The sequence below is a fragment of the Patagioenas fasciata genome, chromosome 9 (genome assembly GCF_037038585.1).
Source record: "Patagioenas fasciata isolate bPatFas1 chromosome 9, bPatFas1.hap1, whole genome shotgun sequence".
Taxonomy (NCBI): Eukaryota; Metazoa; Chordata; class Aves; order Columbiformes; family Columbidae; genus Patagioenas; species Patagioenas fasciata.
The window spans coordinates 26,272,982-26,300,869 of NC_092528.1; the positions used below are offsets into that span (position 1 = coordinate 26,272,982).

Here is a 27,888-nt window from a genome sequence, read left to right on the forward strand (position 1 = left end):
TTTTCTATATATGTATGGCTCTAAAAATACAAGCAGTCGAATTAGTCAGTATGAAATGGAATCACAGAGATCTCTGGGAGTGGAATTCTCATCATGGTTGTTGGACCATGTGGGCAGTCACCATGCGGCCTCTCTTCTGTGGCTCAGTGTTTGTGAAGAATTTGTCTAGCAGGACAAAAAGTTTTCATTCTCTTTTATCTTCTGCTCCATGCAGTTTGTACTGAGCCAGTACAGAGTTGTCAAGTGCACAAAGCTGCTGTTTCTCAGAAGAAGCTGGGTGGATAGAGCCAACCAGGCAAAAACTTTAAACTGACTACTGCAGTTTGAGGTTAATTTCCATCCCAGCCCCTCAGGACAAATGTTTGCCATTAAACCTTGATTTAAGGGTTTTCCTGAACAGGGATTGGTTTGGTTTGCGTTTGAAAAAACGCATTTTCAGTTGTAGTTGGAACAGTTTTGGTTGTGTTCTGTGTGTTTGCTGCCAGGGATTCATAATGGTTTGGGGGTTTTTTTGGTGGAAAAAAGTATACAAGTCAACTCAAAATATTTGAGAATGTAACAATGATTTTGATAGCCTTGGTAGTAGTTTTTAGCAAACATAACTTTTTTAAAAAATGAAGATATATGAAATTGTGACCACCCGTTCTGTAGTCCTTGATCCCTGCTAATATCTGCATGGTCTGTTTTTGATTGAAGGTGACTTTCATGGTTTCAAGATTCAAAATTTATTTCATATTATGAACATATGTTTTGGCAATTGTTGTAATTTATCTCATCTTTTGGCTGTTCTCTTTGTTTGATAGGGGATCTTTTCCATACATATCCTATACTACTGTTTTATTTCTTGACACTAAGTGGCTTCTACTGCGCAGATGACTTGGGAGGACTCCAGCTATTTTTCTAGAGTTCTGGCAATAATTGTCCTATTCAAAATTGCAACACTGCTTGTGTAAAGTGTAACAGACTTTTTTTGTTAGGGATGATGTCAGCATGAGAGATGGCCTCAAGGATTCATTAAGAGAACATAGGCCTTTTGACTGTTGGACTTTATTGACTTTCCCCCTCAATAAAATACCGTTCTGCTGGAGACAGATCAGTGTCTGCAATGGCATGAGACGTATTTGATGACCTTACTGTGTAGCCCGATGAAGCTGTATCTAAGTGCTGTAAATAGGGAGGCACTCTATTAAAAGCTTCAGAGAAATGCAGTAATAAGAGGCAGAAAATTTTATAGAAATGCTTGACTTTCTCTGAAAGTAATTGACCTTTTTCTGTGTAATTACTCACTCTGCTTTTTAGGACCCTCGAATTTTCAGTTCTGGTTTGAGCTGGTCTGTTTGTAACTCCACTTAAGACATTCTGAAATGTATTCACAGCTACAATATTTTTCTTTATGGCCTGTTCATCTGTTGCTGAGTTTAATACATCATTCTACTTCAGCTGTCTGTGGGGGAAAAAGGGATTAACATAATATATTTTGAACTGATCGGTGAAATAAATAGGGGAATATGCAAAACTAACATAATACTCAGTAAATTGCAGCTGTTCTATTAGCTGACATATTTATAAGTGAAAAAACCTATAGATGGAGAATTTTATGTAGACTATTAAGCTGAATCGAAGTCAGTAGTAGCTTTCAGTAAAGAAATAGATGAATGGTAGAAATATGACGTCTTTGTTGGTTGCATTTTACATTTCCAGCCCTCCCGAGTGACCTGTTCCTGCCTTTATTCCAAGCCAGGTCTCCTTCCCCAAGTTACAGTTTAGTCACGGAGCTGTTGCAATTGCTGAATGCATGAGGTATCTCATGAATACACATGAAAGCCAGCGTGGAGCATTAAGCAAAGTGACAGTAGCATGAAATCTTCCTCACTGGCAGTCTCTTCAGGTAGAACTCTCGATAGCTATGAACAGCTTGTTGAGGGTGGTTTAACACTGTAATGGGTGTACTTGGAGTACCAGCTTGGGCAACATGAATTTATTCAAAGGCACTGTGCTTCTTTGTGGGGGTTTTCTAGCTTGGCTCAGTGTTGCTTAGGAGGTCTTGATAACTCTTCTCTCAGCACTGTCATTACTTACACAGTCATTACGTACACAGTCTGCATTATCTTTTATATTAACCTGTGGTATTGCTTTATCCATGTTATCTGACCCTCCCTTCCCTTTCCTTTTCTGAATAACTGAAAATTTATTATGGAGTTTAAACTATAGGCTATGGTATCTAGCATTGTATCTTAGAACCTAAGGAGGAACTAATATTTATAATATTTTTGTTTTCCTGTGAGGTGGAGTTATACATACGGTATAGTTTCTTGGCACGAGTCTTTTCTATTTTACATAACTTCTGTGCGTGGTACCTTCTGTACAGACTGCAAGCAGCGGGTTTTCCATGGAAAGGTGAGAGAAATGAAATTGAAGGAGATTGATTATACTGTGTGTGAAGACCTTGAAGCCCTCCGAGTACTTACTGGCCAGTCTCTGGACCATGGGAAAAATGGGTTTCTTCAAACTTAGAGAAGTAAGGAAATGAGAAGTTGTCATGTTGACCACACAGCCTTCTCTCTTATTGAGCAAATGTCTTCCCTTTGCAACACAAGCTCAGCCCTCTGTTCTGGAGGTGGCAGCTTGCATTGTGTCTATACTGAAGTGTACTTTTCAATATAACTTAGCATGAAATGAGGACAGGTTTTCTAACGACAACAGCAAGCTTTTAAATTCTAAACAAGATTAAAAAAATATGTCTTAAGTTAGTTGACTTTTAGATTCAGCATTCCAACTTGAGCCTGCAAAAGAATGTTTTCAGCTGAGATTTAATGATGCTTGAGTGTAGTTTCAGGAGACGCTGTCACAATTGGCTGAAGAAGTTGCAGCCCTTGGCCACGCTCATTCCTGTTTCTGTGCAGCCATTCATCTCTCCTCTGTGCTGTAAACCAGATCACTAAGAACAAGTAGCTGTAAGTTATGAAGTGACAACCAGGTTGGTTCTGCCCTGGTGAAAGTGAGAAGCTTTACTATAGTCTTGAGTGGTCAGTTATCTTGAAGTATTTATGGGAAAACAAAGAGATGTGAAAGAAAATGAGCAATTGTTTCCTGGTTGGGAAGGAGCATCCGTACAATGGAGGTATGTCTTTCCTGAATAATATAGGACAAGATGAGCTTGTGCCTATGGGAAGTAAAAATAGCGTAAAGTACTGATGTTTTTGGTGGGAGAATGTCCATTTACTGGTATTCGTTCTTCATAATCCTGAGTGTGAGAACTGGGAAAAGCACGTGTCTAAAAATAAAAACAGATGAGGAAGAAATACAGGAGGAGAGGTGAATTTCATGTTGTGTATGTTGGGGCAGGGGGCCTGAATCAAAGCAGCAAATCTGAACCATGTAATGGTTCTAAGTCATGGTGTTGCAGCAAAACTTACGAAATGAGCTGAGATGGTTGCTTAATGCTAGAAGAAAATAGAATGCTTAAGTAATGGGGACTCAGATCTGATTCAATTCCGAGTAATGCCTGCTTAGAAAATCCCGATTAAAGATTTTCTTTCTTCCCTCCTGTCTTTTTCTAAAAGTTTGTGTAAAGGGAAGGTTTCATCTTGTTTGTTGATGTGCAGATAACAGCTACTGTAAAGAGCCTGTGCTGCCAAAGGAAGTCACTGCCCTTACGTATCCGCTGAGATTACGGTTCATGTAAGTCCTTCCCAAGATGGCTTCAGGCAACATTTGCAGTAGTTTAAACAACTTAAAAATACCATGTGAGCTAACTTGACTGGTTTTCTGCCCGATGTGAAGTGGGAAGTGCTCCAATAAGCATTGCAGAATTAGTAGCTGACAGCAAAGGGCTGGTAAGGAATATCCGATAGAGGTGACAGTTTTGCGCCAGTATAGTTGGATCCAAGAGGGTGTATCTCCAAGGCTTTCAGATACTGTTTTACACTGTCTTGGTTAAACTTGGTACAAAAAGCTAGACATACAGGTTTTCTGCTGATTTGACTTTTTTTGTTGTTGTTGTTGTTTAAATTCAATAAGAAGTATTTTGGGGTCAAACTAAAATAGCCTCCTTTAAACCAGGTTTATCAATGAAGGGGTGTGTGCTGCCTTATGAGCTTTGTATGTATAGTCCAAAGGCTGCTTTCTCTGGAGATAAATGCTGTGTGTATGTTTTGCACAAAAAAGAGTGAGCTTCAGTGCAGCTGGCTAGGGAGGAGCTGAACTTCCCCAATTTAACCGGATTTGGTGAGCTAGAGACCCTGGTTCATTTCCTCAGTGTTAAATCTCTTGCACTGTTGCTTCTCCAACTTTCACTTACTTTAGTTTGCTGGGCTTTATGTTTTAGGGTTGTTTGAAAGAGAAGCCTGATTATGTTGTTGGCTGGATGCCCAAGTTTAGTGAGGAAAGGGAGCAAATTTGCTGGAAGAGAGAAGATTCGGGGGGCGGCTGAGGGGTGTGTTGTGGCGTCTGTCAGATGTTGGAAGCCGAGCATATGTAAAAACTTCTTTAACCTCAAACCCCATAGGAAGGGGTTAGAATTAATACCTATTTTCAAACATGGATAAACAGTTTCCCTTTGCATCGTGTCTGCTGTAGCAGCGTGTGCGGTCGCTGTTTGTATTCTGTCTGCAGCCTGAATTCCTTCATCATGCCTCCCTTTTAAAGCTGTTGAGTTCTGCCCTCTGCTCATCTGAAAAGTGGTTGGATCTCATTGCTGAAATGTTTGCTTTGCTCCACCGTGTGCCATGATGTACTGTGTTGTGTGCACAGGTACATATCTGTAATGAGCAAAACTTGGGAATATAGTATAACCCTTATCACAAACCTGTATTTGCTACTCTGAGAAGAACTCGGTGTTTTATTAGAAATCTGTGTGTTGAGGAATAAAACAAAAGGCAGTTTCACTGTTATTATTAACCAGCTAGTCCAAATCTCAACTACTGCAAAAATTCATGGTCCCTTTCTTCTCTACGTATGCAGCCACACATTCTTGTCCTTATATTGATGTTAGAGATTACACAACTGCAGCATGAATCAGATCACGCCTCAGAAGGGCTGAAAACTATTTGTGGCTCTGTTTTTTTTTGCAGGATTTGCTCTCAGTAATGAGACCCGACTGGCTGTGTGGCTGCACAATTGGAAGTGCTGGCGCAAGGGAGGGGATGATAACACATGGCTAGTGAGGAGTTGTTCCCTTTGCTGGCTTAGAGTTGCTGACTGTGAAACCAGGGCCTACACTGAAATATTAAAGCTGACAGTTTGAGCCATTTAGGCTACTGATTTTCCTGCTCTACAGCCAACCAGAGGAAAGCAACGGGAGCTGATGAAACATTAGGAGTTCTCAGTTCCTTGCACGGACTGGAGCTTGTTGGGTTTTGGTTTGTGTTTTGGTTTGGTTTTTTTTAAATAAACAAGTGTTGTTATTCCTTGCAAAAGGAAAACGAAATTACCTTGCAGAGGAAGTGGCCCCGTATTGCAAGCTGTTACCCTGATGAGAATGTTTTTCCTCTTCTTGCAGTATTCATGCGGTCGGCACCTGTGAGAAAACCATGCGTTTGTTGGGATGTACAGCAGCTGATGTTAAGTGCATGACTGTAAAATACGTGTTTGTATTTAGTCAGTGTTTTTTATGGCGATGCCTGTGAGCTTTTCATTCATGTGCAAAAGAGAAAGCTAAAACTACAGCAAATATGCATTAAAATCACGTGGAGAGAAAAAAATGGAGGGAGAGTGGGAGTTGGTGTTCTGTTTTCCTCTTTGATCCCAGGTATGACTGAGTTCTCTTATTCAGTATAATTAAAGTTCTTACAGATCTTTGTGCATAGATTTTTCTAGTCTTCACAGAGAACGGTGAATGTTGCAGAGATTAGGCTCAGGAAGAGTTGTACTTGATTCATTTCTTGGTTTATGGGATGTGTTTTAATGGAGAAGAGTTGCTAAAAAACAAAGCAAACAAATGAAAAAATCCCACTAGTGTAGTTGAAGCAGTTTGAAAGGTAGATTCTGCAAAACTCCTTTGTGTGACTGTTCTTAAGATGTTCTGAGTTAAAGAAAAAAACAAAAGCTAGCAAAGTTTAATTTGGGAATCTCGGTGTTGAAGGAAAAGGTAAATTCTTTGACCATAGTTTTCGCTCACTAAAATTGCTTCAAGCAAGGGATTTGTGAGAGTTCTTCAGAGAAGTGAAGGCTTTTCTTGTTTTTTAAAACCTTTGGCAAGAAGCTCTGTTATTTGTATTGAATGTTCCAAAATAAAAGTGTAGCCAGAGGAAATAGCACATGTGCAACTTTGATCCACACATCTGAAACTTGACAATGATTTGGCAACGATTTGAAACAGGTTTTAAAAAGAACAGTGTTAAACAGCTTTCATTAAAAGTGTGATGCAAACCTTGTCTTTAGCACACAAGGCAGGAAATCTACAGGGCCGATCACAGTGTGAAGTGTGATCTTTCAGTTTGTTTTGCCTGTTCTGCAGTATATTCTCAGGTGGGTGAAGCAGGTTGGTGGTAAACTCTGTGTTTCAGGGACAGCGCTGCGAAGTTGACATGTGGAAGAAACCACTGACCTTCACCTCATTTTCTGTAACTGCAGAAATCATACGCTATTGATGTTGCAAAAAACAGCAGCTTGGAGACTCTTGGTTACAAAATGTTAGTCCATGCAAATGGTTAAAACGCAGTTTAATGCTGCTGGTACTGCAGGGAATGTGATCATGCGTATCAAGGATGGATCTACTGAGAATTGGAATGTGATAAGCGTATCAAGGATGTATGTCTGAATCTAATTTTCCGTCATGAAATATTGGGAATTGCAATTAGAAATTGGAAGACGTAGTTAATTACAGGGCCACAAAAACAATGTAGGTGAAAACAGACTTCATTATGCCTGTTATTTGGGTATTACAGCTTGGGCAGTGTGCTGTTGCATTGGCAGCATGCATCACCGAGGAAAACAAAGAGCCTCATCTCCTGTCCGTAAATGCCACCTTCTTTCACCTTAGCTTAATAGTTGTACCACAAATGTGTCTTAGATACATGGGAGAATAGTTGGGAAAAGTTCAGGTTTGACAGGACTGACTGGTAGAAGGTGAATCAGGAGATGACATTTCTGAGGTTTGTTTTAAATTAGGGTATGACAAAAGTGGCAGTGTTAAGTCAGCAGGCAGGAAGAGGTAAAAGCCACCACTCTGGTGTCAGGAAATCCTGCAGGTGTGAAATGAAGCTCTGAGGATGCCAATGGTTTTAGAGCTTAGAAAGGAAAACATTGCCAGGTACTGAGTACAGAGACCTGCAAAGTCAGAATCATATCAGAGGTATTCTTTTATCATGATTTTGAGTTTTCTTGTGCAAGAAAACAGTCAGTATAATAATCGCAGTAGCTCATCTGCTTAGGGCTATGCTTTAATTTTATTCATTTTCTTTTAGTAGCTTTATGGGAATATTTCCTGAAAATCATCAGGATCACAAGGATTGCTCTTCTCAGATTTTAATTTCAAGTTCTGAAATGTTTGGCAGGTGAAACAAATCAATTCATAAAACTGGGATCAATACATAACAATGTGCTCCCAATGCATTTGGGAATGTAATTAATCATTCTAATAGAGTTGATTCTAAAATGTCATCACTTTTCTCAAAAGATCTGGTTAGTGACGTTATCTGAAAAGTGTCTGTAAGCTGAGCAGTTCCTTTCCATGGGACAGTCTGACATGTCAGAGCAGTAGCTGTAAATGACAAGTTCAGGTGAGCTGCTTTCTGCATCTGCGAGGTTACGATTACATCAGCTACTTCAAGGATATTCTTTGGTGTTTTATGGAGAAGCTGATGATTGCGGTTTTGTTGTTATCATTGTGAAACTGTGGAATTTGCTTCTGGTCTTTGAGTTGCATGTGGGGATAAAAAGCGTGTTTACACAGTTCCAGATTTTGCGTGTATTTCTTGAGCAGCTGTACTTTGTCCTCTTACAGCACTCTGTTCTGCCTTTTTCCTTTTGTCACTATACTGGTTGTCAGCCCTCTTGGCTTATCTAATTATTTATATGAAAATATATTTCTGTCTATAAGCTGCAAGCTAATATATCTTAGATTTGTCTGGTATAAAAGAAAACCTGTGTTTTTAAGATATAACACATGCTTCCTAGTGTTAGGGGAACAGAACACTTTCTTGCCCTTCAGCTGTAGTCGTCCTAGTTGAGGACAGTGTGTAGAAGCCAGTGTCACCATCGGGATTCAGATCAATTCACAGATACCCGTATTGTTGCATTCATGGCTGGTGTCACACAGTGACAACAGGGATGTTACAGAGGGATGATACATAGTGGGTGGGAGCCAGCAGTTTACAGCTGCTGACATAATGTCACCATCTCTCTTACGCCAGCGTTTCACCAGCGGGTTTATGGTGATTGCTGGCTTTTGGTTTTGAACAGACAGCCCAAAATTGATGCTCTTGCCAGTTTACATTTAAAAATAAATAAATAAATAAGATTTTTAATGTGTATGGGGAACACATGGTGACAGAAGGCAGATTTTTATCAGCAACATTTTGTAGCGCAGGCCAGGCCTAGAACTGGCCCTCATTGTCATAGTTAATTGGAATGGGAGAGGAAGCCGTATTCCCATCGGAACAGGATTAGCGGACTGGTCACATTAGCATCCCATGATGAATTGGAATTCACCACCACCCAGCTGGTCTGAGTGCCAGCAACAGTTGAGCTGCAGCTCCCTCTCTTTATCGCATATGTAGTTGGTTAAAGTACCCGGTACCCTAAACAGTGCAGCTTTATGCATCAGTGATTTTCCTTTGGAGACAAACTTTGTGTTACAGATTAAGTTAAATATGTGCAAACACAGGCCTGTGAATGTTTGATGTTAGAGGAACATTCTTCTTTGAGCAGAGTTTACATTTAATGCCAAATGATGCAATTTGAAAAGTAGTGTGTTCTCTAGTCACATATAACGTTGGATTTTATGGCTTTCTGAATGGAATCCCAATTAAGATGGAAAAGGTCAGTGATCTGGCTCCACTCTGAGACTTCATTTTTGTGTTCGTACTGTTGGCTATTTTATCTTTCACAGAGAACTTAGTTCCAAAGAACGCTTCCCATTTACCAAAATTCCACATGACGTTGTCTTCAAAGAAACACATCCATTTTTAGCAGGCTAGAAGAACCCTTTTTAAAGGTAACAGTAATTTTTAACCCATGAAATGTGAACACAAATCCTAGTTCAGATTATAATAGCCCTGTTTCACTCATATGCATTTTAGGATATACACAAATACTTTACTGATTCCTTTCCACGCATGCAACTTAAAGACCAGAAGCAAATTCCACTTTACTGATTCTTTTACTGTCTACAGATTCTTAAGCAGGTTCTGCTCAGTCTGATTCACTTGCTGTTTCCACTTAGGCCGGAGTTCAGTGGGTGCGTTAAATCAGCAAAATAATCCCTGCTGCCCGAGCACGGGACTTTGCTGCCCACACTGTTGTTTTCTCCCTGGTGCTGGCATAGGGTTTATGGGGCTGTGCGATGAGGTGATCAGAAAAACTGTTGTATTGAATTTCAGAGTCTCTCACAAACTCTGGCAATACAAAGGGCCTGGGATGAGCAACAGAAGTAAGAAAACTTTGGGGTTGGCAATAGCAAAGGCATCATTGTCGCCTTTCTTTGCATTTTATGCATTTATCTCATGTTTTATCTGGATTAGTGTATGGTAAGATGAAGATGTTTATGGAAGCTGTCTTCAGCATGTTGTAAACACAGATTCTTCTTTGCTCTTAGAAGAAAAAAAGCAGGTGGAAGGTTGCGTCCCAACAAATGGAAAAGGGGACAAAGATCTTGAACTGTCATAAGGGAGTTAAACAATTTTAGATATGCAACGCAGACTTAATGATGATTACTTCTGTTTTGTAATTTTAGCTCCTGCTGTTGGAGCTGGTCAGAAATGTTCATTTTAAAGCGTTTGGTTTGCAAAATCAAATTTGGACAAGTTTAAGCTGACATCATGTTTGAGACCGACACAAACTGGAAAGAAGCATGTAGTGTATTTGTGGGTTTTCTTGATAAATTTACTGTTGTTGTTAAAATTTCTTTTATACTCGTTGCAAAACAAACAAGGAGTTTTGCTACGTTCCCTGTTACCTTTTGGTATTGGTGGATTAAAAGTTCCCATGATTTTCATGTTTTCTCATGTGTGTGCACTGTGTAACATCCGCTGAACTTGACACCCACTGTAGCCTCTGCTATAGTTTGCTTCAGTCACACCTGTAGATTGGATAGTGCAGGTCCTTCTCACTTGTGCTTTAAAGTACAAAGTTTTTCATAGTATTTCTTTCTGCTGAGATTTTTAATGATTGGTTGTTTATCAGTAGTAGCTGATGGCTTGTTCTACACCATGATGTAGACCTAGAGTCAGCTCCAGCTGCTCTTGGAGTGTCTTATTTTCCTTGGGCAACCTAGAGCAGACATGGGAACAGTGTGAGGCAGGAGAGCTGTCAGTTTGTTGTATATGTTTTGGGGTGGGAGCTTTTATCCTTTTGTGCTGATGAGGAGAAAATGAAATACAAAACAAATAAAGAAAATAGCAATTAAATTTGTTTTATTTTTTTTTTTTAATCCTTCATTACACCGATTCAGGTCAGATGGGTTTTTACAACGAATGTCTGCCCTTCCTTAAAAATGTAAAGGTGAAACGTCGGTTTATTAAACAGGCATTGTCTCTAGGAACTCCCTGCTGACACAAAGTGTGAGAATAACCCCTGTGAGAGTTAAGCGCTGGATGTGTTTGTGAGAACTGTCCTTTGGCGTGTACGAACAAGAGCTTTCCTTGACCTTTACAGGAAAAAGAACCCTTGGCAACTGCATTATTTATCACAATGCAGCTTTTACTCTTGAAAGAGAGTAATACTGATGGATATTTCATATGTACGGATTGGTAATTGGAACTGGCTGAGGAAGAATATAGATTCTTCAAATATGAACATTTGGTAGTGGTTTTGGTTAAACTTGTGTCTCTTGCCAAACAAGGAATGTATGATCACAAAGAAGCAGTAAACCTTACCGCTGGCAGCAAGCAGAGCATTTTTCTCCTGCCGGGGAGATCTTTTATTGAAAATCCCTTCATTGCTCGGTTGAGATTACAGGCTTGAACTAGTATCTCCGTCTGAAGGAGGGAATGCTTTGGATGGAGTATAGTGTGTGCCTTATGCTTCCCCTGTTGGAACTGTAACTTACAAATGTGCATATATCTATATAAAGGATATACTTTAGACCAGAAATCTGAAGCTGAGATTTCCATATAGCAGGGGGTACCTTAGTAGGGGGCTGGGAGAAAAATACTTTGATTCTTTTCATGGCAGCGCTGCCCAGCCAATACCAACTCCATAATCTAGAGATGGTCCTGGAACAGAGATTTGAAGCTGGACTTTCAGCATCTTAAACCATCTTCCTCTAAGCAGAAGGCAGTTTGGGATGTGTAAGCATGACTATGAAAGGAATGTTGCATCTGGCTCTCCCTTTTTTATTACAGATGGAAGATTTTTAAAGATGTTGATTTATTTTGTGTGTGAAGTGAGAGTTGCTTCATAATCTTGAAAATTTTGCAGGCAGGACAGTGAAAATTATTCCTGTCCAATTGTTCCATCACTGTGTGTGATGGCGAATATACAAACTATACTTGTCCTCGTGAAGTTTTAAGACAGCTTTACTGAATGTTTCTTTTTTCCCCTCCCTTCAGATTTCTCCCGGAACAGACTGTCAGAGCTTCCAGCAGAGGCATGTCACTTCGTCTCCCTCGAGAGTCTTAACTTGTACCAGAACTGCATTCGATATATCCCAGAGGCTGTTTTGAACTTACAGTCCTTAACGTTTCTAAATATCAGGTAACGATTGTCTCAGAAATTTTGCTCTAGCGTCAGTAGTCTCAGTTTATAAACATTGATGCATCCATAAGTAACGTTAACATGGTGTATAATCCACACATCGTTATACTGTACGTCATTGATTTAAAGCAACGTGAACCAGTCTTACCCACTTAGGTGGATCAGGGAGTGTGAGGAGTAAGCAACAGCTTGTAGAAGTGGAGGATGAAGAGGAAAGCTAATTCCAATGTAAAGGACTCAAAATATTAATTCCAGTAGTTTTCATGTGAAACACAGGCATGCAGACTGAAAAGAGAATGGAGCTTTTGGATAGTCTTCACAGTTCAGCTCTCGGCAGCTGAATAAGGCTTATGCAATTGACCTTTACCTTTGCTGTACTGGTGTCTTTTAAAGATCTTTCTCTGCCAGCATTAAAAGCTAATTGCTGCAACTTGGCCTGTTGATGGAATTCAACTGTGTACAGTGTCCTCCATTTGTAGGTGGTCTTTTAAGAGGTGTGGAAAGTCATTCATCACAAATTGGCAGTGATATCTATCACAGAAGTCTTCAGACCATTTCCTTCTGGTGTTAGACCTCTGCCAATTTAATATGCTTATGTTTTTGTTTTCTTTTTTTATTGATGGTGAGAATTGTAGGAATAGGATATGAATCAGGTATGGGTTTCCTATTGCTGTGATCTCCAGTAGGTGCAGTCCAATTACTATCATTTTGCAAACTGCGCTTGGTTTGCGTGTTGCTCAAAACATCTCTTTTTTTTGCCTTAATAGTAGGGAAATCTGTGTTTCAAGCATGAAAAGATACAGCAGCATATTTGGGTAAATTTCAACACCCAATCAAAGCCTTAGTTAAGATCCTAATAGTTTTTCTTTTAAATATCCAGTCGCTCCTCCTTGCTGTATTTTATTTTGGAAGGGCATCTTTGTCTTTTACAATCCATTCTTGTTCTGCCTGGTTCTCACCTGAGGTCACAATCCAGTCATATGACCTCGAACTTGCTTTAATAGTGGTTTATTATGAAATGTCCAAGACTGTATTTTGGAATAGTGGAATCCATCGTACCAACATCCACATGACTTACTGAATATTTAAAGTATATTTCTAATTGAGTAAGTAATGACTTTCTCTGTGGCATTTTGTGTGTGCTGACCTGCAATACTACCTGTCGTAAGGGCTTTTGCAAAACGCTGTTCAAACACGCTCCTTTGTGACAGGGGTGGCCAGTTATCAAAAGCACGTGAAAGGGCAGGAAAATATCATATTCCCCAGCACTGCGTTTGAAAACATCTGATCAGGCTTGGTACTTGATATTCAGAGTTTGTTCACACATAATTAGATAAAGCAAGTAATGAAGAAGGATTTGATGGAACTACTTTTACAGTAATTATATAAAAACTGATCATCTAAATGGATGCTTTTTGCACGTGTCTTTCATTGCATTAAGGTGTGAGGTGATTTCTCGTTGGAGTTCTGATGATTTGTTTTCTTTCTGTTAAAAAAGTCGCAACCAGCTTTCAACATTGCCAGTACACCTCTGTAACCTGCCGCTGAAGGTTTTGATAGCGAGTAATAATAAGTTGGTTTCAATACCTGAAGAAATTGGACAGCTCAGACAGCTGACAGAGCTTGTAAGTATACAGTTATTTTTCAACTATTACTGTTTAGTCTTTGATTTTTAATTGATGTGTTTAATAGGTTTGGAGGTGCTTCAGAAGAAATAACAGGGTTTTTTAAACTGATGCTATCTGGGCATGTGCAAGATCAACATCGCATTTCTCATTCTGCTGACAACTTTGTGGTTGTAAGCCAGTCACTTGTATGCAATAGCAAGTTACTTAAACCTGCTCTTAGCCTAAGGAAGATTTTTATCTGCCGTAGTATCTCCAGCTATGTTTTGACTTCGTATACAGGTGTTAGAAAAATATTTGAAATACTCTGAGATTTAAAAAAAATATATATATTGTGGTAAGATGCCTTGCACTGGACAGCAAATGCTCCATGTCATTTTAATGAAGAGCCTTCCCTGTTTTTGAAAGGAAGGTTGGATGGAGTTAGTGCTGTTGGTGCGTTGTTTCTGACAAAAAGCTTTTATAAGGCAAGTTGCACTGTCTCAAATAACATGCAATAACTTGAATGAGAACTTCAAATAGACTTCTACATATGAATGCTTAATCTTTTAAACCTTTTATTTCCCCTTATATTTAAAATTAGAATAATGCTTTACATCGGCAATGAGACGTAATGAACATAAGGATCTGAGGTGTTGTGTAAATAGTTGTCTTTTTATTTCAGTCCCTGAATAAAACGCTATGTATTGTAATTAACAGAGGCTTACCAGTCAGTGCTGTTAATGTCAAAACCACTAACTCATTCCTTGCTCTTGCTTTGTAGGATGTGAGCTGTAATGAAATACAGACGATACCTCCGCAAATTGGCAATTTGGAATCCTTGCGGGACCTAAATGTCAGAAGAAATAATTTGGTGCGTTTACCTGAAGGTGAGATAAAGGCTGTCAGTTGTAACAGCAGAAATTTCAAGCACTTCTTTATTTCCAATGCGCTTTTCTTCCCCTGAGAACTAGAAGCAGTGTACTTGAATATTTTGTCAAACACATATTTTTATACTCTTGCTTTTAAATCTGCTGAATTGTATTTCTTTTCTATCTGCAGAACTCGCTGAGTTGCCTTTGATTCGGTTAGATTTCTCCTGCAACAAAATAACAACAATACCAGTTTGTTATAGGAACCTCAGACATCTGCAGACCATCATGTTGGAAAACAACCCTCTCCAGTCACCCCCTGCACAGGTAAACTGCAGCAAGGAATTCGGATGATGAGTTTAACTAACAAGGGCAGAACAAAGTTAACAGCTGAAGGATTATATTACAAACTTCATTTAAGAATGAGAGAACTTTAAACACATTGTGTTGTCTAAAAGGGTTAAATACAAAGCACAGGTTGAAAAATCTGTTTTCCTTACTTTACTGTATTGGTAGTCTCACCTGTGGGATATTAATAAGAATTCCACTGTTGGTGTTGTATTAAAGTTAGCTGAACATTTCTGCTTTCATTGTAGGAGAGAGGAAGCTCTCTTAGGCAAGAGTGGGTTTTGGGCCTCAGTGCTGCTCTGTGCAGGTTCACTTTGCAGCAAAGTGCTCAAATTGGCCTTCGATCTAGAAACTGCAATATGGTTAGTGAGTAATTTTATTTTTAACGTGGCTGTAAAAGCCCTTGGGTGTTTGAAGTTCTCCTGTGAGCTGCTGCTTCCAAGTCAGCAGTGGCACTTGCTAAGACCTGTAGCTTCAGCAGGGCTTTGCCTCTGTTTTGAAAGCCAAGACAGCTGTTATTTGCTTCCTTCATTGTAAATTGGAGCTTGCTCTGGCAATCCGCCACTGCAATTCAAAGCTGGGCATGGGTGGGATGCATCTGTTCTGTTGCCAAGGGCATAAATTCTAGTACTTGCAGATGCTTATGTCTTGTTTGCATGGGGAAATTTCAGCATCCAGCTGACAAAGTTGCATGCAGACCAGGTGTACCTGAAGGACAGCTTCCATTTGTCTCTCATGGGCATCCTGTGGTGTTCCTCTATAGCTGTTTCTCTAAAATGCAGTAAGATAAGAAGATGCACCGGTTGACATAAATATGCCTATTTGTTACTCTCAACTACAGGTTAAATGTCTGCAGAGTGTTTTGAAAACATATTGTCAAATTATACTTGTATATTTTTTTTTAAAGATATGCATAAAAGGAAAAATTCACATATTTAAATACCTGAACATAGAAGCATGCAAGATAGCTCCAGACTTGCCTGATTATGATAGGAGACCCATGGGATTTGGATCCTGGTAAGTTTGGCACAACCCAAGTTCCTTGTTTTGATGACATTCGGGAAAATTTTATCAGTTATCTGAGTTAAAAAAAGAAATCCAAGGCCTGTTCATTGGTAAGTGCATTGATGGAGGTGGCTTTGAAGAGTATCATCTGTGTTATCTCGTGGTGTATTCTAACAATATACCACTACGTAAGAAGCGAGGGACAGTTCAGAAGAAAACCTGGGTAATATCATATGAAAGGCAGTGTAAGAGCTGATATACCGTAATAACAGTGTGTTGGTATCTTCGTAATATAGGGATTGTTCTCGTGTTGTTAAGGTGTTCAGTTTATGAGATCTTAATATTTTCCACATCCTTACTGAAGTATATCCCTACTGTGATTGTTTTAACCTTCTGTACAGAATTTTATAACTACTTGCTTGAACTACAGGTGTAAGTGCTGATCTCCACCCCGTTAGTAAACGGTTATTCTTGGCAAACTTTCACTTGGCACAATTCCTTAGCGTTGTAACACAAATATTGGAATAGTCAACCGTATCAGCTGCTAAATTAAGATGTCTAGAGAAAAGCGGCAGTTAAGATTATTTCTTTTACATGAAAGGGAGTCAGTAAAGTATGAAACTAAATATATATAAAAGTTACCTCGATCACCTTGGAAAGTGATAATAAGGTGGGGACGAATAAGTTTGCTAACAGATATACCGCTGTCTGAGCAGCAATAAAACACAGATCAGAGGGTCTCACAATAAATCATCATGGGCCAGATCTGTGAGGAAGAATTTGCATGAGGGACTGACAGTGATTCCTCATCAGCACTGCATGTCTTAAATTATTTTTCTAGGTGAAATCAACATATAAGCATTTTATGAGTGTTACTCAGTCTCTTAGAGCTGTTGCAAATGGTTTCTACATAATACTGGGGTACTGTCCTGTTATTGAAGAGTCTTTAAATATTAAACAGTCATGATCTGTTTAGCATAGTTTATTTTCTTTCAATAGAAACTCCAACAAAATCAGCGGGCTGTGTGATTACTGATTTATTGTTGTCTGTAGCTGTAAATTACTTTGAAAGTTTTCATTTATTTGTGAAATGAGAAGAATTTATGTATTTTAATCATAGCTTGGAATTATGAATGAAAAAACAAGTGCAGAACTGGTTGAGGGTGCTTTTCTAGATTTACTTCCAGATTCAGCTGCATGAAATGAGCTTCAGCTGCCTTCCCTGTCGCTGTATTTCCATCCCCAAGAGGAGACAAGAGTTGGTGGTAGAATTATTTGTTGTTACCCTACTGTCTAGGGCCTTTAGTGTTGCAGGTGGTTCCTCGTGTTCTTACAGACCTTGGGATATGAGAAATAAAAGCATTCAGCTACAATATGGTTAATATTTCCAGGCAAGTCACAAGAGCTTTATGTTTGTTATCTTCAAAGGTGACCAATAGAAATGAGATATCAGGCAGTACACCTAGACTTTGTTACTGTTTTATCTGATAAGCGAGGTGAAATACCATGGAAGTTAAGAATCTGAAACTGAGTTGTAGAGATTCTTAAAGTTTAAGGAAGTTTCAGTCATGCTGTCAGTTGACTCTTGATCAAACATTTTTTAATAACAAAGTTGTTAACGCTGCTAATGAAACAAGATATTAGGGCAGAAAGTGTGGTTTGGAGGTCACAGTGCAACTGATTGGTATAATTTGACAAAGCTAAAACAAACAAACTGTTTTACCAGAGTGAAGTCTCGTATGTTACAGGCCTTTTCTACGCATAAACTATGTGAGGTTTATCTCACAGCAAGTGGTGATCTGCTGCAACCCAGTCTCTCATTTGCAACACTGAAGTTCAGAGCAGCTCAGGATGGTGCTGGAGTGAATGTATTGATGGGAGGCAGAGCTGTCGAAGCCACATAGCAGTTGTTTAGGCGCTGAGGCAGACTGCTATAGTCCACTGTTACAAGGCTTAAAATATGAAGTACTCATGCATGAACCAATGTAGTGGGTATACTGGGACTTGGGCAACTGTTCTTTCTTACAGGAGGTAAAAATGTGTAGTTTAGGGTGGCTTTGGGGCAGTGTCTTTGAAACATTGGCAACTGATGTCTTTCCTTTGGCTGTTGGCCTTACCATTTGGTTTCTTTGACTTCAAGCCTTATGTAGCTTCCTGGATAACTTGTAGTTGTCTCAAAATGCTCTGATCTATCCAAGTGCTTTTGTTGTTCCTTGCAGCTTGTTGATCAGGGAGCAATAAAAATCCTATGTCTCAGCTGATTTTGGGATGTCTGCTGTATGACTATAAACATGTGAAGTGTGCAGCATTGCATAGCTGCTTTTAGATGTAAGAGTTGGTGAGAGAGAAAGCAGCTTTTTCAAAATCTCTAATTGAAAAGGATTAAAAGAATAAAAAATTGTATCAAGGTACTTCCCCAGTTTTGAGATATAGCCAAAGAGTCATTTCAATACTCTTGTATTTGCAATAATTGTTCAACTTCGAACAGGGTTCTCGGGAGATTCTGAAAATATTGCTGCCTTTATATGGTATTATACTGCAGATGGATTTTTCTTTGACTTATAGTTTAAATCCAGTATTTGAGTACTGTGAGCTGTTAGCCTAAGTATGGTTCTGTTGTCAGTGGTTCAGGTTAATAGTTCTTTAACTGCACTGAGAGATTTAATGGTCCTTCTTTTTTCTTCCCCACCCAAAAGAAGTTTGGTTTGGTTTGTTTTTTTTCATTCTTCTTTTTTTCTAGGCCTTTACTATGCAGATGATCTTTCTGTTGAAATACAGGGCCATACAGGTGGAACTCTTGAGTTAAGCAAGACTCCATGCAGATGCAAGAGCTCCTCTTTTGGTGTACATTTGCAAAATCTAGATCTGCATAGAGGCAGATGTATTCCCTAACATTTTTCATCTGTAGCCCTCCATTCCGCCTCTTTTTTTTTTGCTGGTTTATGTCTATCTGAAATTTAAAATAGCCCAAGGTAACAGTCTCTCACTGTTGTACGAAGTCCTATGCATGCATATGGTGCTGCATGAATTGTGGTAATAACAGTAATAATAGTAATTTGAAAATAAGTATTTCCTGAAAGAGGGATTTCAGAGGGAGCAACAACTTGAGAGCAATACCAATGAGAAAATGACCTGCAATTGAGTCACTATGGGGTGAAGCAATTAGCTTCCTGAAATTCATTGGTCCTTGTGTATTATGTAGTAATTACTGCTGCAGTTCTCCCTGGGGCATCGAGTGCCAGCAGGACAGTGGAGCTGTTGTGAGATGCCATCTGCAGAGGATCAGACACGTCCCATTGTCTCTGTTGCTGGAGCTCTCTGCAGCAGTTGCCAGACTTGACATCTGGTGGCTGCACTGCTGAATTACGGACTTTCTGAGCCCAGAAAGTTGGAGAAGAACTGGGTGGCTGCTTGGTCATGTGTATTGTAACACTGGGCACATGCCTAACACCTTTTGTCTAGACATGGCATTGACAAAGTTGGGCTTTCTAGATGAAAACTGTACTGCTATATTTATTATATTATGGAATATTTGAAATAATGTCCAACTTTCTGCACAGTTTCTTAGGTGGGTGATTATGATGAAGAAGACAGGTGTGTAATACATTCTGCTTACTTTTGTGTTGAAGTGTATTCTGATACACTTGTATTTTTAGTAATTTTGCATGGATTTGTGCTTATTACAAAAAAGTTTGTGGGACAGTGTTTTTCAACCAGAACACAAGTAGCAGAAAACAAAAGTTTGACTTGTTAAAAAGTGAAATGAGAGACCACTTTGCATTTTGCTTTATCGTAATTCCTGCTTGGGAAATGTTTGAAGTATGGATATATACTTTGGATCGGATTAGCTCTTAAAAGGCCAGGCCAGGACAAGTGGGCAGCTGAGTGACTCTGTAGCTGTAAGAATATGCTTCTTGTTCTTTGTGGCAAATGCAGTCTGATTTCTATTACGCTGAGCTTGTGAACGCGCTGAAACTGTGCTTGGTAGCTTATTGTGCTGAGAAGCTTTTGGTGGTGTTTGTGTTACTCTAACCAGAACTGTGCGTTTGACAGCCACGAAGAACTCTATTCCAGTCGTCCCTATGGAGCACTTGATTCCGGCTTCAATAGCGTGGACAGCGGAGACAAAAGATGGTCAGGGAATGAAGTAAGTGTTGCAGCTTTATTTCTGTTGAGTGCAGTATCATGCAGGAGAGAGAACTAACAAGTGTGTGTCTCAAAGCATGTTCAATAGGTAACATGTATATGCTGGTGTGCAGGTTGCCTTGAGCCAAAATTATTTGTCGTTTTATTGGAGAAAAACAAGCATATTTGTATATGGGGTGGATGCAAAGTTGAGAATAATGAAAGAAATGTGTAAAACTGCATGACAGATGAATTTACTAGAGCGTAAAAGATGAGAAATAAGGGGTTCCTCCTTTTTAAAAAAGCTTGTAACTGTATCCTATTACAATGTTGAGTCAACTACAATTACTTGTGAGTAGTTGCTTGAATAAAATGAATCTGAACCTGAAAATTAAGCTTCAAAAATGAGATGAAAATTTCGTCTTCGTAGCTCATTTCAAATGTTAAAAATAAAATCTGATTGCCACTTAGAAGCAGGAAAATGAGATGCCTTAGCAAGAAGACTGTCAATTATACTTGCAAGGAAGAAGGTCCCTTTTCTTCATGGGAAAACCAGGAAAGGCAGTAGCCAAGACCTGAAGTGTTTCAGTGAGCTATACTCCGTACACCTGCTTACACTCCTACCTTAGTTTTTGAGAAAATTCTACAGTTTTCCATCCTGGGATGTTTTCAAGCACTTGCAGGTGTTGCAGAGCAAAACTATAGGCAAGCTGTTTTCTCAAGAAAGCTTGAATGTGTGATTTTAAGACCAAAACTCTATAGCTATATTTTACTTTAAGTTAGGGTTTTATATGTGCAAAACAGGACAGTTGAAGTAAAAACACAAATCAATAGGTAGCAGCTTACAAGGTGATGTTTCCAAAGAAAAGCGTTTCTTGACTTCACTGTTTGTTTTGTAAAGCCAACAGATGAGTTCTCAGATCTCCCTTTGCGTGTGGCAGAGATCACGAAAGAGCAGAGACTGCGAAGAGAAAGTCAGTATCAAGAAAACCGAGGGAGCACCGTCGTAACTAATGGTGGAGGTAAATAATGATCTTTGGCTAACAATATTTCTTGTCATCATTATTAAAGTTCCCAAATACTTGCTATAAATAGTAGGTTGTCTAAAGAGGAAAAAGATAGAAGTCTGGGTGTAATTATACAAAACCACAGTTGTGTAAACAGTGTAAAAACACTGTTGTATTAAGGATGTTACAAGACAAAATCAAATAGCATCAGAATTAGGATTACCTGGGAAACTTTGCTGATGTATATGCTATGTTAAGGTCTCCAAATACAAACCAGTATTTTGGAATCTTGAATTTTGGTGCATGGAGTTTTGCTGCTTGAGCTATGGGGGAAAATTTGCAGCAGCAGTAGATTGTCAGTGCTCTGCTGACTGCTGCCACAACGGGATGAGCAGTTTTGTCAGGGAATTTCATATTTCTAAGTAGCAAAAGTGCTTTATTCAGTAGCCTTGGGTTTTAATTCAAACATGCAAGCCATCTAGGAGAGACTGGTATTTGTGAGTGATGCTGCTTTTTTGCACATTCTCAACTTGTCCTGCAGTCTTTTACGGTGGCACCCTTATATTTTTTCAAGACGTGATAGCACTTCCCGTGTTTCTTGTTCTCCATAGTCCTTCTCTGATTTTAACACCCAATAATCTGCTGCTACCACTGACTCACAGTTCACTCCTCTTCTTGTTTATATGTCCCAGTTTTAGCTTTATTCCAGGTTGGGTTGTTTTCTGTCATTCCTCCTCCTCCATTTTGCGCTACCCATTATTAGATCTGATTGCCATATAGTTTGATTAATTTTTCTTCTTTGTCTTCTTGGCTCCCTGTTTTCCATTTCCCCTAATGGCTCCAGTTCATATTCCCTGAGTTTTCCTCAATTAGTTTTATGCACAACTCCCACTTTTTCTTCCTTCTTCCCTCCTCATCCCCCTATCTTTTGCCATCTTCTTTTCTTGGTCGTATTCTTCTCTGCCACAGTGTCTTGTTTTATTTGCCACCTTTTAGAAATCCTGCGGCTTTTTGGTTGACTCACTCTTTTACGCATTAACAGACAAAAAATTCAGTTCAAACAGCTGAATTCTGGCGAATTTAGAAGAATTGAAGACATGATGTTACGGGAAGCTGTGGGCAGCCTTAATAACAGGTAGTGCTGCCAGCTCTGCCTCTAAGGCTGACTTGATCTTTTTCTTTGGCGTTTGCACACCAGGGATCTCAGAATCCCTCACTGGATATTAAGATGGAGCACAATCAGTTTGTGAATAGGAGTATCTGAGAGGGGCACAAATTGGAGCGTGTGGCTGTCACTGATCCAGGAGATCCCTTCCATATTTACTTTCCTAACACAGATACTAATGTCTTTCACCCTCTATTGTACCATTATTGTCATTTAAGTTTAATAAGCGACGATGGAAAGAAGGGATTATTTTTTTGTTTTGGTTTGTTTTGTTGGAGCTTGAAACCGAGATGGGGATTGAAGGAAGCCGAAGTATTTTTGGTTTGGATGGTTGTAGTAGCAGAGGAGGTGGCTTTGGCGGTAACAGTCGCTAGATTGTGTGGTGAGGCAAAGAGAAGTCTGGTTTAGACAGGCAGGAAAGGGGTGGGGGAGTAGAAGAAGAATGTCTGTGAGGGAGTCTGCAGCAAGTTGGAGGAGGCCTGTAAGAAACAGCAAACTCTAGTGCTCAGAAAGGGAGCTTATGCTTTCCCTTACATCCCCAGCACTGCATTTTTCACCAGGGTAGTTTGCTCAATGTCGTGACTCTCAGAATCCACGTGCAGAATGTGTAAAAGCATGGACAAGTGAAAAAATTGCCCTACATAATATCGCCCACACAAGGGAAAAATCAATATGAGCCAGACGGTGCTGTTTCTTGCTCTAATTTCAGTGGTTCCCGATTTCTTGTGTCATTCCTCTTTTTCAAACAAAACTGCGGATGTTTTTATGTTGTTTTAGAGGGGTTTTGTTGCTTCCTGTGCTGCTCTTCGTTATTTCCGCATACGCGTTTTAGATGTATTGCATTTGCATCCAAATAACTTAGACACACTGCCCTGTGTTTTGTTGTCGTAGTAGTAAAAATAGAAGTATCTGTCATATCCATTCTAATTTTTCTGACAGAGATGAATTGGAACCAAGAGAAATGTCTCAAAATGTACACAAATCATCGTACAGTCTTGGTGTTAGCTGACAGATTTTGATAGATAGTTTTTGATATTAAAAACCAGAAAATCACACTATGTACTTTAATTTTTCAGTCACTGCAAAAGTATCTGCTGCCAGCAGTATAAAACTGGGTGCTCGATACGTGCTTTTCATTGCTTTTTAAAAAGCATAAATTTTGTCATTATTTCACAATCTGATGTTTAACAAATGTTAGTGGGCCAGGCAAAGTTCAAGAGTTTTCAGGCTGAGTTTTCCCAGATGGAAGAAAAACAACAGGACCTTAGTTCTTGACATTGCTTTCTTGTCGTTTTGGGGTTTTTTCCCCTGCTGTTGGTTGTCTGATTATGGGTGTTTTCTTTGTATGTCAAGTGGAACACGATCTCGATCAGATCGACTATATTGATAGCTGTGCCACAGAAGAGGAGGAGGAAGAGATGAGACAACCCAAGTGCGCGGACTCGGAAAGCCTCAGCTCGCAATTCGTGGCATATATCGACCAGCGGCGAATCTCCAATGAGGTGATGCTTTTACTTAAATGAGTTAAATTCTTACGCCTTAGGAAAGCTTTGTGATGGTATTCATGCTTCTCATCCTCAGAGGCTTCCTTTGGTGTTTTGCCTTTTTTTTTGATTAATAAAAGAATAGGTTTGATCTGGAGAAGGAGCACAGTGTTGTGCTTTGTGGAGGGTCAGAGCTGGAGTGTCAGGCAGCTCCCAAAGGCCCTTTGGGATATGTGGAATAAGCCTAAACCAGCCACAGTGTTTTCCTGTCATGGAAGTCCTTGCAAGCTTGTGCTTTAGGTATATGTGAAGTAAATGGTTTTTCCAGAGGAGTGCTGTCTTCAAAACACATGGAAGTTGCTGCTCCCAACTGGTAATGGGTGAGAATGTAACAAGGTGGATGGATGATGGCAGAGCAGTGGATGTGGTCTACCTTGACTTCAGTAAAGCCTTTGACACAGTCCCTCACAGCATCCTCACAGCTAAATTGAGGAGGTGTGGTCTAGACAATAGAGTAGTGAGGTGGGTTGCAAACTGGCTTAAAGAGAGAAGCCAGAGAGTGGTGGTCAATGGTGCGGAGTCCAGTTGGAGGCCAGTATCTAGTGGAGTGCCTCAGGGGTCAGTACTGGGGCCAATATTATTCAATATATTCATTAATGATTTAGACGTGGGAATTGAGTGTACTATCGGCAAGTTTGCTGATGACACTAAGCTGGGAGGAGTGGCTGACACGCCAGAAGGCTGTGCTGCCATCCAGCGGGACCTGGACAGGCTGGAGAGTTGAGCGGGGGATAACCTGATGGAATTTAACAAGGGAAAGTGTAGAGTCCTGCATCTGGGCAGGAACAATCCCAAGTTCCAGTATAGGTTGGGGCATGACCTATTAGAGAGCAGTGTAGGGGAAAGGGACCTGGTTGTCCTGGTGGACAACAGGATGACCATGAGCCAGCACTGTGCCCTTGTGGCCAGGAAGGCCAATGGCATCCTTGGGTGTATTACAAGGGGGGTGGTCAGTAGATCGAGAGAGGTCCTCCTTCCCCTCTACTCCGCCCTGGTGAGACCCCATCTGGAATATTGTGTCCAGTTCTGGGCCCCTCAGTTCAAGAAGGACAGGGAACTGCTGGAGAGGGTCCAGCGTAGGGCAACAAAGATGATTAAGGGAGTGGAGCATCTCCCTTATGAAGAAAGGCTGAGGGAGCTGGGGCTCTTTAGTTTGGAGAAGAGGAGACTGAGGGGTGACCTTATTAATGTTTATAAATATATAAAGGGTGAGTGCCACGAGGATGGAGTCAGGCTCTTCTCAGTGGCAAACAATGATAGGACAAGGGGCAATGGGATCAAGCTGGAACACAAGAGGTTCCACTTAAATTTGAGAAAGAACTTCTTCTCAGTGAGGGTAACAGAGCATTGGAACAGGCTGCCCAGGGAGGTTGTGGAGTCTCCTTCCCTGGAGACATTCAAAGCCCGCCTGGACACCTTCCTGTGCGACCTCACCTAGGCGTTCCTGCTCCAGCAGGGGGATTGGACTAGATGATCTTTTGAGATCCCTTCCAATCCCAAACATACTGTGATACTGTGATCTAGAAAACTGTTAACATTTACTTGGTAGTACTGAATATATACTGGCTTTCTCAAGGGAAAAATGTTAATTGTTAGCAATGTAAAGATTTAGTACAGGCATTTTGAAATTCCATTCAGTTGGCTGTTCCCTCTGAAAGCATAGATACAGACTTGAATATATGTATGTAGTCACCTCTCTGAACAAAAACACCATCTGTAGTTTCAGACCAATCTGGCATGAAACTTTGTTCTCAGTCAGTAAAAGCATACAGTTGAATGAACAATTAGTGAAATTATTGCTAAACTGGTTACAAGGTGTCCAGACAGCTCTTTACCAATGTCTAGAAACAGTAGTTACAAATGTTGCAATGTTAATGTACGCTATTCTGAGCAGCCTTCTGCGTTATTTTACTTAGAGTTCACCAGTGAAGCCTGTATCCGTCAGAGAATTTCAGAGAACAGAGGATACAAAACGATACTTACATCACAACAGGTAAGAATATGTGGCAACAGTAATTTTATCCAAAGTTTCATGATGAATGCAGAGTGCATATTACTGGATTTGTTTAGAAAATGACATTGTTACCTGTAGCTTCACCAGAGTTGTGCATGGCTCTCTATTTATAAGTTATCGCTCCACGTTAGGAATTTCTACCCTAATAATGGCAGTGACCAAAGGTCTGGCTGTTTTGGGCCAATGCTCAGCTTTAAATTGGTTGGTTAAAGAAATCTACCAACTTAAAGTGTGTCCTCTTAAACTGATTTCATGTCTGCTTGTTATTTAATTTGTGCTTCAATTAAATAGATGAGTTAAGCTATATTACATAAAGGATAGAAGAGAAACGTGTACTTCAGGTTTAGGGGAAGAGTTACTATGGAGTGTCTGTGCTGTGTAGTCACATTCTTGGTTGACTCTTGGTAGTTGTATTACTGTGGGGGTTTAGTTTAATTTAAAATGTGCTTTTCTGTGCTGTAATTGTGAGCTTATATCAGGGGAAGAAGGAGTAAAATGAGAGTACTGAAAACAGCACACTTAATTTAATGGATTAGACTAATTGAATTATGTCCATACTCTAGTGATTGCTCGGCTTATAGAGGGAATGCTCATCCATAAAACATAGATCAGAGTTGGGTGGGATATAAATGAGGTGCTTTGGTTTGAGACTTTTGGGTGTCTGATTAAAAGAACAGAAGATAAGCAGATGTATAGCTTCTTGCTAATGGAACTGAAATCAAAATGGATAGAAACTTTAATACACCACTGAAGCGTCTGAGTATTCTGTGGAGTGAAAGCAAATGTACAAGGACTCAGCAGAAAATGAGCCCGATTGTACTAAAGATGTTTTTCTTAAAAAAAAGAAAAGACAACTGCTAGCCATAAGCATGTCATTGCTTCTGCTGTCAGTAGAAATTAATTTTAGTGACATTCCAGAATGGCATGGAAAGAGAAAATGAAAGCAAGAATATTGTGTAAATTTTTTTCAGAGTTATGGCAACATTTTAATAGGAATTTTGAAATGTGCAGTCAATGTGCAGATACAGTAGCTGTGCAGATCTATGCTGAAGGAGTTGCCCTCCTTTATGTCAGCATTCCTTATTGCGTAGTGTCTACAAGTAAGGCATAAAATAATACAGCAGTCTGCCGTGTTCTCCCCAAATAAAGTGAGTGCTCTTGAGTTGAAAAACTGATTGTTTGTTTGTTTATTTATTCATTTTTCTGGTTGAACATTTGTGGCGAACATGGAAATACTTAGACTTCACAAACACTGGCTTCCATGACATATGTGAAGGAAATAAGAGGAGGCTTGTTAGCCAGGAGAGAGCTGCTGTTTACATAGACAGATTGTAATGGTGTAAAGGAAATTGTAGTTCACCAGGGTATCCAGTGTTTTCAAAATTTTACTGAAGGATGGCAGTGGATCTTCATGCAGAAACGGTTAATCAACGTTCTAAATGAACTGAGCCACTGAAAACAGGTCCTGTTGTTGCCTTAGAAATTGTGGAAAAACAACCAAATGACAATGAGTAAATTTTTATATTTTAAGCTTGCATTAGTCAAATGTTTCATTTGTGGCAACCACAAGCTCTAAACTGCTTCCACAGTAATTCTGTGCAAATGTCTTGACAAGCAGTCTCTGTCTTTGTTTTCCTTCAGCATGCTGGAGCCATTGGAACTCTTAGAGCTGGATGTAATGCAGACTTCAGCTCAAAACTCCTTACGTTATTTGTGCAGTAATTGTGATCTGACTTGATATCACATGATTTCTTAAGTCATCCTAAATTTCACCTTTGTGTTATCTGAAGCTAATTGTCTAGACAATTATTCTTACAAAACCATCTGTAGTCTAGAGAATAATTAATCTTACAGTAGTCTATGTACGTCAGTGGCCGATGCCACTTCCACCTGGTGTTTACCCACAGGGATACTGATGAATTACGAAGACCCGAAACTCTAAATTTGATGCAGGACAGAGAGCAGCACCGAGTACTAAGGAGTTATGTGGACAGGACAGAGAGGTAGGGAAAAGAAACATAGAGTTTCTACTGATTAATCCCCTTTTGCCCAAAAAATAACTGTAGTAGCCAGTTGCTCCTCTAAATGAGGATCCTCTGAAAAGTTCCTGGGTTGGTTACTTAACTAGCTTTTAGAGAATGGGTATAAAGTACTGGGTATCTCAGTGTAATAGGCCAAATGTACAATGCTGTTGGTGCATCTTGAGCTGTAGAAAAATTGTATCCCAATTCAGGAGAAGAGACAGAAATGACTGCACAAAATCTGTCAGTGCACAATGAGTTAAATCGGTATCGCAGCAGTTGGTTAAACAGCTTTGCTTCTAAGCAGTTACTCTTCTGATTTGATGA

The 27,888-nt window shown here is 39.8% G+C and overlaps 2 protein-coding genes across 22 annotated transcripts in view; both read left to right on the top strand.

Annotated features, from left to right (window-relative positions):
- The window catches only part of RPL35A (ribosomal protein L35a), a 136,133-nt gene that overhangs the window by 57,406 nt on the left and 50,839 nt on the right, over positions 1-27,888 (top strand). The gene's annotated exons all lie outside the window — the stretch shown is intronic.
- The window catches only part of LRCH3 (leucine rich repeats and calponin homology domain containing 3), a 61,843-nt gene that overhangs the window by 11,790 nt on the left and 22,165 nt on the right, over positions 1-27,888 (top strand). For 14 of the 20 annotated variants that reach the window (XM_065844181.2, XM_065844184.2, XM_071812689.1 and 11 more), the window contains exons 2-11: positions 11,712-11,856; positions 13,355-13,481; positions 14,245-14,350; positions 14,523-14,659; positions 15,588-15,697; positions 19,739-19,832; positions 20,712-20,832; positions 23,336-23,484; positions 25,443-25,519; positions 27,448-27,543. In XM_065844181.2, coding sequence (XP_065700253.1) covers positions 11,712-11,856; positions 13,355-13,481; positions 14,245-14,350; positions 14,523-14,659; positions 15,588-15,697; positions 19,739-19,832; positions 20,712-20,832; positions 23,336-23,484; positions 25,443-25,519; positions 27,448-27,543 — 1,162 coding nt within the window. The remainder of the gene's footprint in view (positions 1-11,711; positions 11,857-13,354; positions 13,482-14,244; positions 14,351-14,522; positions 14,660-15,587; positions 15,698-19,738; positions 19,833-20,711; positions 20,833-23,335; positions 23,485-25,442; positions 25,520-27,447; positions 27,544-27,888) is intronic. The other 6 variants (XM_071812694.1, XM_071812696.1, XM_065844195.2 and 3 more) reach the window with 1 other exon arrangement.